Genomic DNA, 13,519 nt, shown 5'->3' with positions numbered 1-13,519 from the left:
CGTGTGAGGACGACGCTGAGAAAGGCGTTGTACATCCCATCATTCCCACAGGACATCTTCTCTGTCAAGGCAGCAACGACCACCGGAGCTTCAGTGATCTTTCGCCAAGGCAGCAACGAGCTCATCCACAAGAACGGTACCAAGTTCGACATTAAGGAGTACGACAGACTATACTATCTAAACACTGTAAGTCATAAAACTAATGACGGATGTCACGGGTGTTATGATATTCAAACATGGCACGAGATACTTGGTCACTGTAACTATGATGATGTATCACAGTTAGAGAGGGTATCAGAGGGCATGAAAATCAAAGGTAAAGTTGATAAGTCCAAACTCAACTGTGAGGTCTGTATAAAAGGCAAATTTGCACAGAGCAGGAACAGAGAGCCAGATGTAAGGGCTAAAGAAGCACTTGAGTTAGTGCATACTGATTTGGCTGGCCCTATAGAGCCAGAAGCAAAAGATGGATACAAATACATACAAACTTTCACAGATGACTACTCAGGAGAAGTGTTTGTTTACTTCTTGAAAACAAAACGTGACACTATAAAAGCTACAGAAAAGTTCATAGCGGACGCGGCCCCCTATGGAAAAATTAAGTGCATAAGATCTGATAATGGCACAGAGTTCACAGCAGCAGATTTCCAATCATTGCTCAGTAGAAATGCCATAAGGCATGAAACCTCCGCACCTTACTCCCCCCATCAAAATGGGACAGCTGAGAGAAACTGGAGAACGCTATTTGAAATGGCAAGGTGCATGCTACTCGAGAGTAACCTACCGAAAGAATTGTGGACATATGCTGTAATGACTGCTGCAGTAATCCGCAACAGATGCTACAACAAACGTGTTGGTCAGACTCCACACTACATGGTGACAGGCAGAAAGCCTAATCTTTCAAAAATGAAGAAGTTTGGATCAGTCTGTTTCTCATATAAACAAGTCAAAAAGAAGTTAGACTCAAGATGTGAAAAGGGGATTTTTGTAGGTTATGACAAAAACAGCCCTGCATACTTAGTCTACTACCCAGAGACAGGGCGAGTTCTCAAAAACAGACTAGTGAAGTTCATAACATCACCGGCACAGCCCTATCCTGGTTCAAATCTTACCTCTCTGACAGGCACCAGTTCATCTCCATTAACAACTGTAAATCCCCCACCGCTCCCTTCCCCCAAGGTGTCCCCCAAGGCTCAGTCCTTGGCCCCCTCCTCTTCATCCTCTACCTGTTCCCCCTTGGTCAATTAATCCGCCGTCATGGTCTCAACTTCCACTGCTTCGCCGATGATATCCAGCTCCTCATCTCCACCAAGTCAATTTCCACCACCACACACTCTACACTGACAAACTGCATCACTGAAATAAAATCTTGGCTTCAATCAAATTTCCTCAAACTCAACTGCAACAAATCTGAAATCATCATCATTGGTCCAAAAACACTCACCAAATCCACCCAAAACTTCATCCTCAATATTGATGGTCTCCCAGTATCCACCTCCCCTCACATCCGGAATCTTGGAATCATCTTTGATCAAACCCTCTCCTTCGACAAACACATCAAACACATCACAAAGACAGCCTTCTTCCACCTCAAAAACATTGCCCGTCTCCGTCCATCCCTCTCCTCCACAGCTGCAGAAACCCTCATCCACGCCTTCATCACCTCCCGTCTGGACTACTGCAACAGCCTCCTCTATGGCGCACCCTCAAAAATCATCAGTAAACTTCAATACATTCAAAACTCCGCTGCCCGTCTACTCACCCACACCCCGATCCGTGACCATATCACCCCCGTCCTTTACAAACTCCACTGGCTCCCCATCCCCCAGAGAATCCAGTACAAAATCCTCCTCATGACCTACAAAGCCCTCCATAACCTGGCCCCATCCTACCTGACCGACCTCCTCCACAGGCACACTCCCACCTGCACCCTCCGCTCTGCTGCTGCCAATCTCCTATCCCCCCACATCCGGACCAAACTCAGATCCTGGGGGGACAGGGCTTTCTCCATCACTGCTCCCACCCTATGGAACTCACTACCCCAAACCGTCAGAGACTCCTCCACACTCACCACATTCAAAACATCACTGAAGTCTCACCTGTTCAGTACTGCCTTCAACCACTGAAGGTCACCTCACCTTCTGTCTCCTTTCTCTGTTCGTTTACTTATTTATCTATTTATTCACTTCCCTATGTTCTCTAAATCCCTGTAAAGCGTCTTTGAGTATATGAAAAGCGCTATATAAATGTAATGCATTATTATTATTATTATAACAAAAAGTGTAACTGAATGCCAAACTCAGACAGATATGGAGATGAGTGATGATGACCATCCTGGGAAGAGATTAACATCCCCCAGACCAAACGCAGAGGTGACTGATCAGAGTCCAGAAGTGACACTGAAGTCACACACGGATACTACTGAGAGTGATAGCAACACTCAAACTGGACAGGGTGAAAATAGTCAGAGCACACGCTATCCTAAGAGAGAAAGGAAAAGCCCACAGTACTCACGAGACTATGAGTGTAAAGTAAAAGAGGATGACCAGATAAATGTAAATGTAGACTACTGCTACAGAGTGATGTATAATGTTCCACAAACCTTCAAAGAAGCTATGAGCTCATCAAAATCTGACATTTGGGCTAAAGCCATGAAGGAGGAAATCAAATCTCTCAAAGAAAATGACACATACACTCTAACCACAATACCACAGGGCAAAAATGCAGTGGGGGGAAGTGGGTGTTTGCAGTAAAAGAATCTTCAGATAAGACTGAGACATACAAAGCCAGGTATGTTGCAAAGGGGTATAGTCAAGTAGTAGGAATAGATTACAAGGAGATGTTTTCCCCAACAGCTAACATGACATCAGTGCGCAGTCTGATGCAGCTAGCAGCTCAGTACGATTTGGAATTACATCAGATGGATGTGAAAACAGCTTATCTACATGCTCCAATTGATTGTGAGCTGTATATTGAACAACCTGAAGGATTTGAAGTGAAAACAGACACAGGTAAAAAGCTGGTCTGCAAACTTAACAAATCACTGTATGGACTGAAACAGTCAGGACGGAACAGGAACAAGATGCTGCATGATCATCTCAGTAAAAATGGTTTCGCACAAAATCCAGCAGATCACTGCGTGTACAGTAAAAAGACTGAAAATGAGAAAATAATTCTGATCGTGTGGGTTGACGACCTAATTATTGCTGCCAGTGATAAAGAATCTCTCAATGGTGTGAAAGAAATGCTAAGTGCAAAGTTTAAGATGAAAGATCTTGGGAAACTTAGACATTTTCTATGCATTGATTTTTCACAGACAGAGAGAAATAGAAATGAACCAAAAGAGGTACATAGCAAAAATACTGGAGAAGTTTGGAATGTCTGACTGTAAAACAAGGTCAACTCCATGTGAACAGAAACAAAACTTTTATGATGATGATGAGCCTGTTAATCCAACACAATACAGGGAAGTGGTAGGCAGCTTGATATATGTGATGACATGTACAAGGCCTGATTTAAGCTGGATTGTCAGTAAACTGTCACAATATCTAGCAGCGCCTAAAGAACAACATAGGATAACTACCAAACATGTGTTGAGGTACTTAAACGGTACTATAAACCAGGAGCTGTGTTACAAGAAAAGAGAGGAAAAACTCAAACTTGTTGCATATAGTGACGCTGACTGGGCGGCGGATCAAAATGACAGGCGAAGCACAACAGGATATTGTTTTAGTTTGTCTGAAAATGGGCCTGTTATTTCATGGAAAACCAAGAAACAGCAGACTGGCCTTATCCACATGTGAAGCCGAATATATGGCAATGGCGGCTACTACACAAGAGAGCTTGTATCTTGTACAGCTATTGAAAGGAATGGACAAAGATTGCCAGTACGAGCCAGTGAAAATCTTTGAGGACAATCAAAGTGCGATTGCATTATCAAAGAACCCAGTGAACCGACAAAGATGCAAACATATCGACATTAGGTATCATTTCATTCGGTCTGCACTCAGTGATAAGAAAGTAATCATTGAGTATTGTCCAACAGCAGACATGGTTGCAGATATCTTAACTAAGCCTGCAACAAAGTTTAAAACTGAGAAATTCAGGGATTATATGTTTGGAGTGTAAAATCATAACAACAACATTTTTTTTTTTTTTGAAAGGTTGAACACTGTAAATGTGTAAAATGTGGTGATACAGAGAATGTAATCAGATTAAGTTATGTTGTATATGTTGTTAAATGTAATGCACAGCATAAGAGCAAGTGGGGGTGTTGGATGTTAAACCGAAACTGTTTAGATGTGCTCTTATACTGACGTCACTACCGGTGTACCAGATATAAAACGCATTTGAAAACAAAATAAAAGTCTTCTCTTCCGGTTAAAGCAACACCGACTTATGAGAGCATGTGTGTTTATTCCTCCGAAGAATAAAAGCATAATACCGACTATCCTGCCCTTGAGATGCAAACGCCAACAATAAACGCTGCTGTAATTTCTACATGGTGAAACCAAAATGTATAAAAATGGCCTTTATTAAAATCTGACAATGAGCACTTTAACCACATGTGATTTCTTTTTCTCTATTACAAATCTCAAATTGTGGAGTACAGAGGCAAATAAATAAATGATGGGTCTTTGTCCCAAACATTATGAGGGCACTGTAGGTTAACAAATTCATTTACAACTGTGATCAATGAATGCTGAGTTATTTGTAATTTCTTCACAAGCTGTGTGTTTTGGTCTGTTGAGTAGGTGCTTAAGGAACGTTTAGGAGTGAAGTGCCTGCTGGGACTGACAGCCACGGCCACACAAGCGACGGCCCAGAACGTCGCTCATCACCTCGGGATCCAGGAAGTGGAAGGGATAGCTGTCCGCTCTGCTGATGTGCCGACCAATCTCATCCTCAGTGTGTCCACGGACCGAGATCGAGACCAGGTACAGGCTGCCGTCTACAAGCACAAAGGCGGAAAGAGAGAGTAATCGGGCTGGTTTTGGAGTGCCTAGGAAGGAACTGCAGGTGCTGGTTTAAAGCGAATATCGACACAAAAAGTTATAGTAATTCAACGGGTCAGACAGCATCTCTAGAGAAAAGAAATAGGTGACGTTTCGGGTCGAGACCCTTCTCAACCCGAAATGTCACATATTCCTTTACTCCAGAGATGCTGTCTGACCTGCTCAGTTACTCCAGCTTTTTGTGTCTATGTTTGGTTTTGGAGTGCAGCAGCTTCACCGAAAGCTGGTCCAAGAGATGGGGAAGACATAAAGCTGATTCCTTTTTCCATGTAGGCCTCTTTAATTAGGATCAAGTGCACATATCCTACTTTTTAGTTGAGTTAGAAAGACAGGCTAATCACTCTAGTTCTATGTTATTCCAATTTCCTATCCACTCCCAACACATGAGGGGTAATTTTACAGAGGCCAATTAACCTACAAACCTGCATGTCTTGGATTTGGGAGGAAGCCCACGCAATCATAGGCAGAATGCGTAAACTCCACACAGTTACCACCTGCGGTGAGGATTGAACCCAGGTCTCTGGCACTGTGAGGCAGCAGCTCTATCAGCTGTACCACTATGCACTGCGGTGTCAAAGCAAGGGACAGACGTCTTTATTTGTTCAGTAAGTGTTGAGTGACAACAAAATTGATAGTGTACAGAGAGTCAAGAGTGTTTAGATGTCAAATGTACTGACAACGGAACAATGACATTTTACTTGCAGCAGCATAACAGTCCTGTAACCACATTACACATAGATAATATACACCGATCAACCAAAACATTATGACCACTGACAGGTGAAGTGAATAACATTGGTTATCTTGCTACAATGGTACCTGTCAAGGGGTGGGATATATTAGGCAGCAAGTGAACAGTCAGTTCTTGAAATTGATGTGTTGGATGCAGGAGAAATGGGCAGGAGTAAAGACCTGAGCGACTTTGACAAGGGCCAAATTGTTATGGTCAGACGACTGGGTCAGAGCATCTCTGAAACGGCAAGGCTTGTGGGGTGCTCCCGGTCAGCAGTGGTGAGTACCTACCGACAGTGGTCCAAGGAGGGACAAACCACAAACAGGCGACAGACAGGGTGTTGGGCGCCCAAGGCTCATCAATGTGCGAGGGCAACGAAGGCTATCCCGTCTGGTCCGAACCGACAGAAGGTCGACTGTGGCACAAGTCACAGAAAATGTTAATGGTGGTCACGGGAGGAATGTGTCACAATACACAGTGCATCGCACCCTGCTGCGTATAGGGCTGCACACGGAGGACCAACAGCATATCAGGCAGGTGGTCATAATGTTTTAGCTCATCAGGTCATAATGTTTGGCTGATCGGTGTATAATAAACAATAAATTGATAATCACAATATGAGTGCATAAAAACAAAGACCTTAATGCAACCAAAGACTGTCCATAGAAATTCATAGTTGAGATTAGTGTTGTGTAGTGTTCAAGAGCCAGATGGTTGTCGGGAAGAAGCTGCTACTGAACCTGGAGGTCACTGGTTTTCAGACTCCTGTACCAACTTCCTGTTTGCAGTCATGAGAAACAGGTGGTGTGGGTCTCTGATGATATTGGCTGCCTTTTTTAAGGCAGTGTCTCCAATAAACTTATAGTCAAAAGGCTTCTGATTTAAGGAGTTGAATCTCACGGCAGCCTTGATCTGGCTTAAAGGCAAATTGGTCTTCAGCGGGTAACTAGTGTACTAGTTATGCTGTGTTTGACGTGCTGGATTTAGCTAAACTCTTCAATTCTTCCCCAGGCCCTCGTAGCTCTGATCCGAGGTGAACGGTTTGCCTCCTTGGATTCCATTATTGTCTACTGCACTCGGCGGGAGGAGACAACTCGCATTGCAGCCTTGCTTCGGACCTGCCTTCAGGGAGTGATGCTGAAAGAGTCAACACTGGAAGTGAACAAGGAGAGGGAGGCGCCTGAAGAAATTATAGCAAGAAAGAAAAAAGCCATGGGTAAGTGCACCAAACCACTGGAGCAATAGATACCAAGGAACCCTTGGGAATCCTTGCAAACCTGGTAATATGACCTCCAGCCTGAAGAAGGATTCCGACCTGCAAGACCACCTATCCTTTTTCTCCAGAGATGCTGCCTGACCTGCTGAGTTACTCCAGCACTTGTGTCTATCTTTGGAATAACCCAGCATCTGTAGTTCCTACACGGTGTAAACCTTGCGTTGTTCAAAAATTCTGTTTGGGTTCTCGTTCATTTAGTTTAGTTTAGAAATACTGCGTGGAAACAGGCCCACCGGGTCCCCGCATGTTAACACTATACTACACACACTTGGGACAATTTTTACATTTACCAAGCCAATTAACCTACATACCTGTACGTCTTTGGAGTCCACTTAGAATCCAGCAGAGAAAATCTCCAGGCAGGGGCTGAGAGGGGATGAAATTATTTTGAGCAGTCTTTGAACAAAGATGAAGCAACCTCAGAATACAGGGGTAAAGCGATTAGGACAGAGATGAGAAATGTCTTTGATCAGAGGCTGGTAGACCTATGGCATTCTCTCACACAGAAGGCAGGAGAAACTTAGTTGTTTAAGAAGGAGACATCATGAAACTGAAGGTGCTGATACCTTGAGCAAACACAAAGTGCTGGAGGAATTCAGCGGGTCAAGCAGTCTCTGCAGAGGGAATAGACAGATGACATGTCAGGTTTGGATTATTTTCATATTTATTTTTCATATTTCATATTTCAGATACAGCGCGGAAACAGGCCTTTTCGGCCCACCAAGTCCGCGCCGCCCAGCGATCCCCGCACACTAACACTATCTTACACACACTAGGGACAATTTTTACATTTACCCAGTCAATTAACCTACATACCTGTACGTCTTTGGAGTGTGGGAGGAAACCGAAGATCTCGGAGAAAACCCACGCAGGTCACGGGGAGAACGTGCAAACTCCGTAGTCAGGATCGAACCTGAGTCTCCGGCGCTGCATTCGCTGTAAAGCAGCAACTCTACCGCTGCGCTACCGTGCCGCTTCAGATTAGTCTGAAGAAGGTTCCTGACTCGAAAGATTGTCATCCCTAAGTTCTCTTGGCAACTCTCCTGAATTCCTCCAGCACTTCAAATTTAAGGAGTTTGATATATTTCTAGACTCAAAAGGCATAGCCCCTAATGGGAGAGAGCTGGAATTCAGTAACGTGATACAAAATCTTAAGGAAAGGCTCCGATTTTGTGGTTTCTGTGTTTTGCCATTAATGCCATTGGAAAAATATATTGGCGCACATTATTTTTGTTTCAGTGAAGGTTTTGCGTAGACAGTTTTCCTTATTTTAATCTTTTGTTTTTCAATACCCTCCAAGCCAGGAAGAAGGTGAGGCAGCCTTTAAAGTGGATCGCCGACTGCTACCACGCTGGGATGTCTGCAAGCGAGCGAAGGAGAATCCAGAACAACTTCATGAGCGGGCAACTGCGAGTGGTGGTGGCCACCGTTGCCTTCGGCATGGGGTTGGACAAGGCTGACGTCCGGGGGATCATTCACTACAACATGCCAAAGGGCTTCGAGAGCTACGTGCAGGAGATTGGCCGCGCAGGAAGAGACGGGAAGCCAGCCCATTGCCACCTCTTCCTCGACCCAGAGGTGAGGAGCTGACTGAGCTTGCGAAAACTCTGTTCCCCTCCCCTTATTCAGCAGGCTCCTTGGGTGTCAGTGAATCGACAGATTATTATTTGGATTTACTGGAGATGAACCAGGAACTAGGAGATAAATAAAAGTAAGTTTGTAGGTTGATTGGCTTGGTAAATGTAAAAATTGATCCTAGTGGGTGTAGGATAGTGTTAATGTGCGAAATGTCTGTCTGTAGGGGTGCTGTCTGTACGGAGTTTGTACGTTCTCCTTGCGACTTCGTGGGTTTTCTCCCAGTGCTCCGGTTTCCCTCCACATTCCAAAGACGTGCGGGTTTGTAGATTAATTGGCTTTTGTAAATTGTGCAGCATAGAACTAGTGCAGGATTGTTGTTTGGTGGACCAAGCGCAGACAAGTGGGACTAGGGTAGCTGGGACATTGCTGGCCAGTGTGGGCAAGTTGGGCCAAAGGGCCTGTTTCCACGATGTATCTCTAAACTAAACTGCGTTTAACCGTAGAAGAACCATAGATAAGGGTGTCCAGATTCTCTAATATTGACCAAAAACAAAAAGGTAAAGGGGATATTTAATAGAAGTACTCAAAATCATGGAGAGTTTGACAACACACAAGGTGAAACTGTTTCCATCATGATGATGGCATGTAATCAGAGGGCATGGATTTATATAAATTGGAAAAAACATGAGAGAGTGAGATGGAGAGGGGGAGGGAGATTTTTATACACCAAGGTTCCCACTTAGCTTAGTTTAGTTTGGAGATACAAATGGAAACAGACTTTTCGGCCCACCAAGTCCATACCATAGTGTCATAGTGTGATACAGAGTGGAAACAGGTCCTTTGGTCCAACTTGCCCACACCGGCCAACAATGTCCCAGCTACCCTAGTCCCACTTATCTGCGCTTGGTCCACCAACCAACAATCCTGCACTAGTTCTATGCTGCACAATTTACAAAAGCCAATTAATCTTCAAACCCGCACGTCTTTGGAATGTGGAGGGAAACCGGAGCACTGGGAGAAAACCCACGAGGTTGCAGGGAGAACGTACAAACTCCGTAGAGACAGCACCCATTGTCAGGATAGAACCCGGGTCTCTGGCGCTGTAAGGCAGCAACTCAACTGCCGCGCCACCGTGCCGCCCCTGCTGTTCACTGTGAAAGTCCTACTTTGACTTCCCAGCAGAGGCAATGTGTTGAAGTGTCCATCTTGAGTACCAATAAAAACCTGCCTTGAAATTGAAAAAGGTTGCGGCTGCAGCTTCCTGCACACGGGTGCATTTTTACCAGTAAAGTGTTAACAACTGAGCCATGCTGATCAATATCTTTTGCACAGGGTGGGGATATGAACGAACTGCGAAGACACATCTATGCTGACACCATGGATTATTACGCCATCAAAAAACTGGTCCAGAAAGTATTCCCTCCCTGCAAGTGCCGTGAAATCTATCAGAAACAGAAAGACATCGTCAGTGTAAGTCAACAATCTGCTTGCAGCAATTGGGTGATAGTTCTGCTCCTATGTCTTGGGCAAGAATAATAAAGTGCAGAAACTGGACAAATTATGCAACGCATGGTGGGTATTTCTGCACCTCGATGACTGACTGCAGTGGTTCAAAAGGTCTGCTCACCACCACCAGCTTCTCAAGGGCAATTAAAGGGCAGTCACGGTGGTGCAGCGGTAGAGTTGCTGCCTTGCAGTGAATGCAGCGCCGGAGACCCAGGTTCCATCCAGACTACGGGCGCCGTCTGCACGGAGTTTGTACGTTCTCCCTGTGACCTGCCTGGGTTTTCTCCGAGATCTTCGGTTTCCTCCCACACTCCAAACATGTGCAGGTTTGTAGGTTAATTAGCTTGGTAAATGTAAAAATTGTCCCTAGTGGGTGTAGGTTAGTGTTAATGTGCGGGGATCGCTGGTCGGCGTGGACCCGGTGGGCTGAAGGGCCTGTTTCCACTCTGTATCTTTATCTCTAAAGTAAATGCTGGTTCAGCTGTGAAGCCCACATCCCTTGAATGAGTAATTTTGAAAAAAGTAATCAGGACATTTTTTTACACACAAGGCCAATACTTTTGCCCATCCTGAATTTTTGAACTGTACTGTCTGCTGATTCAATGGTGGTTCAATGTTCACGTTTGCTAAAAGTTGTGAGTTCATGTCATTCTCTAAAGACTTGAGTACGGTTATAATTGCACAGCACAGGAACAGGCCCTTCAGCTCACTATGCTTCTGCTGACCATCAAGCACTTATCTCTACTAATTCTGTATATCAGCACCTGCTCCACATCCTGTTATGTGTAGGAAGGAACTGTGGATGCTGCTTTACACCGAAGATAGACACAAAATGTTGGAACTCAGCGGGTCAGTCGGGACAAAGATAGAATGTAGTCAGAGACAGGAAGACTAGTGGGAGAATTGGGAAGGGGGAGGGGATAGAGAGAGAAAGCAGGGACAGAGTGAGGCGCAGCGCAAATTGGAGGAACAACACTTCATATTTTGCTTGGGTAGTTTACACCCCAGCTGTATGAACATTGACTTCTCTGACTTCAGATAGTCCCTGCTTTCCCTCTCTGTCCCCTCCCCCTTCCCAGTTCTCCCACTAGTCTTCCTGTCTCCGACTACATCCTATCTTTGTCCCACCCCCTCCCCTGACATCAGTCTGAAGAAGGGTCTCGACCCGAAACGTCACCCATTCCTTCTCTCCTGAGATGCTGCCTGACCTGCTGAGTTACTCCAGCATTTTGTATCTTCCTGCAATTCTACTTACCTCCACCACGTCTTCTGTTAAGAAGTTGCTCCTCAGGTTCCCTTTTCAATATTATCCTTTCCCTCGCTCAACCTGTGCCCTCCTGATTTTGACTCCCCTACCCTGCGAAAAAGGCTGCATCTTATTTCCTCCTGCAGAGCGGGGAAATTGCAGATGATGAGATGATGGAGATCCCTGATCCATGTGAAGAGGGTCCTCATGAGGAAGTTCAGACCGTCAAAGAATTAGACAGGACTCCTCCGAGGATCTGCCACAGACACGAGCGAGCACTGCCGATGCAGAAAACTGTGGAAACCTTGGATATCCGGGAGGAAGGTAAGACTTTACTTTAGACTTTAGAGACACTGCACGGAAACAGGCCCTTTGGCCCATCAAGTCCATGTCGACCAGTGATCACCTCGTACACTTGCACTATCCTGTGCACTAGGAACAATTTATAATTTTACCAAAGCAGATTAACCTACAAACCTATACGTCTTTGACTGTGGGAGTGAACCAGAGCACCCGGAGGAACCAGAGCACCCGGAGAAAACCCACGCGGTTACAGGGAGAAAATACAAACTCTGTACAGACAGCACGTGTAGTCAGAATCGAATCCGGGTCTCTAGTGCTGTAAGACAGCAACTCTAATGCTGCACCACTGTGCAAGCAGCTGGACTTATTACTTTAGGGAACAACATCTAGTTTTTACACCTCCCTTGCTGTGAAAGATCTCATCACCAGCGAAGAACTCTGATCATAATCAGGACAGCTCAGTTTGTTTCTCTGTCGAATACAAAACTGTGGAAATGTTTTAAATGCAGAAAACTGACCCTGGGGAATGTTGGGACTAGGGTAATGAATGAAGAATGACTTGTGAGCCTGAGTTCACCTGGCAAAAGCATTGGATTAAAACATAGGACTGCACAGCACAGGTGCACGCCCTTCAGCCCACAATATCTGTGCCGAACATGATGCCGATTTAATCTACTCTGCACGAGATCCATATCCCTCCATTCTCTGCATATTCATGTGCCTATCTAAAAACCTCTTAAATGGCACTGTCTTATCTTATTCCACCACCATCCTCGGCAGCTCATGCCAGGCACTCACCACCCTTTAGGTTAAAAAAAAACTTTCTCTGCAAATCTCCTTTAAACTTTCACCTTAAAACAATGCCCCCCAATCTTTACCTCCCCGGGATAAAGGGTTCTGACTCACTACCCTATCTATGCCTCTCAAAATTTTATATACTTTTATCAGGTCTCCCTATACTTCTATCAGGTTTAACAAACTAATACGTGGGTTCCACAAGACTCAGAAGCCTTCAAGAGTCTGTTAGCCAAACCAACAATAACTGAGTTTATTGAACCTTTAACCTGTCTCCATCTGTCAGACTGCAGTAAATAAGCCAAACATTAATTGGCTGTTACCCTTTGTCTCCACTTAATAGAACACAGAACAGTACAGCACAGAAACAGGCCCTTCGGCCCACAATGTTTGTGCCGACCATGATGCCAATACATACTGATCCCATCCAACTGCATGTGATCTGCACCTCTCCCTTCCCTACTGCCTTGCTGAGCCCGTTGTCATCTGATGCCTTTGACACATAAAACCTGCCCGGCTACTTGGAATGATCTATCTGCACCATGACCACCCTCAACAATTCTTTTAAAGTCGTGTCCCATGATTTAGTAACATATTCCCTCTTGTTCTTCATGTCGACAGGTAACATTTTGTATTTTGCTGGATTATGTGTCATCTGCTAAGTGTTTGTCCATTCCATCAGCCTGACTCTATCCTTGCATCCAGTACAATGGTTTAGTCATTGAAATACTACTAATATATATTACTTATTTTTCTGTAGCCACTATATTTAGCTTCCTATTTTTTTCATTTTAGAGACATTCAGAACAGATTTTTCATTCATCATTCCACCCCAATTTTCTTGAGTCAAATTTTAAGTATACTAGTGGACCCGTTGGGTGCAAGCCTCTCCTGCAGGCCCGGCAACCCCCACTGGGTGCAAGCCTCTCCTGCGGGCCCGGCAACCCTCCCCCAACTGATGATCCGTCGACCCGTTGCTGGCTGGGGAGTGTCCCCCGGGGCTGTGGGCGGGCGAGGGGGGAGAGGAAAGGGGAGAGGGAGCCACTTACCTCGGCCCCGGGCGGCCA

General features: G+C 45.1%; 1 protein-coding gene across 2 annotated transcripts in view; it reads left to right on the top strand.

The window, feature by feature from the left end:
• recql4 (RecQ helicase-like 4) overlaps positions 1-13,519 on the top strand; it is a 70,389-nt gene that overhangs the window by 42,301 nt on the left and 14,569 nt on the right. For both annotated transcript variants that reach the window (XM_078426087.1, XM_078426095.1), the window contains exons 14-18: positions 4,755-4,937; positions 6,760-6,964; positions 8,325-8,602; positions 9,935-10,072; positions 11,501-11,678. In XM_078426087.1, the coding sequence (XP_078282213.1) occupies positions 4,755-4,937; positions 6,760-6,964; positions 8,325-8,602; positions 9,935-10,072; positions 11,501-11,678 (982 nt within the window). The remainder of the gene's footprint in view (positions 1-4,754; positions 4,938-6,759; positions 6,965-8,324; positions 8,603-9,934; positions 10,073-11,500; positions 11,679-13,519) is intronic.

The sequence above is a fragment of the Rhinoraja longicauda genome, chromosome 2 (assembly GCF_053455715.1).
Source record: "Rhinoraja longicauda isolate Sanriku21f chromosome 2, sRhiLon1.1, whole genome shotgun sequence".
Classification (NCBI taxonomy): domain Eukaryota; kingdom Metazoa; phylum Chordata; class Chondrichthyes; order Rajiformes; family Arhynchobatidae; genus Rhinoraja; species Rhinoraja longicauda.
Note: the sequence above shows the minus strand (reverse complement) of the source record. Positions and strands in the feature narration are given on the sequence as shown.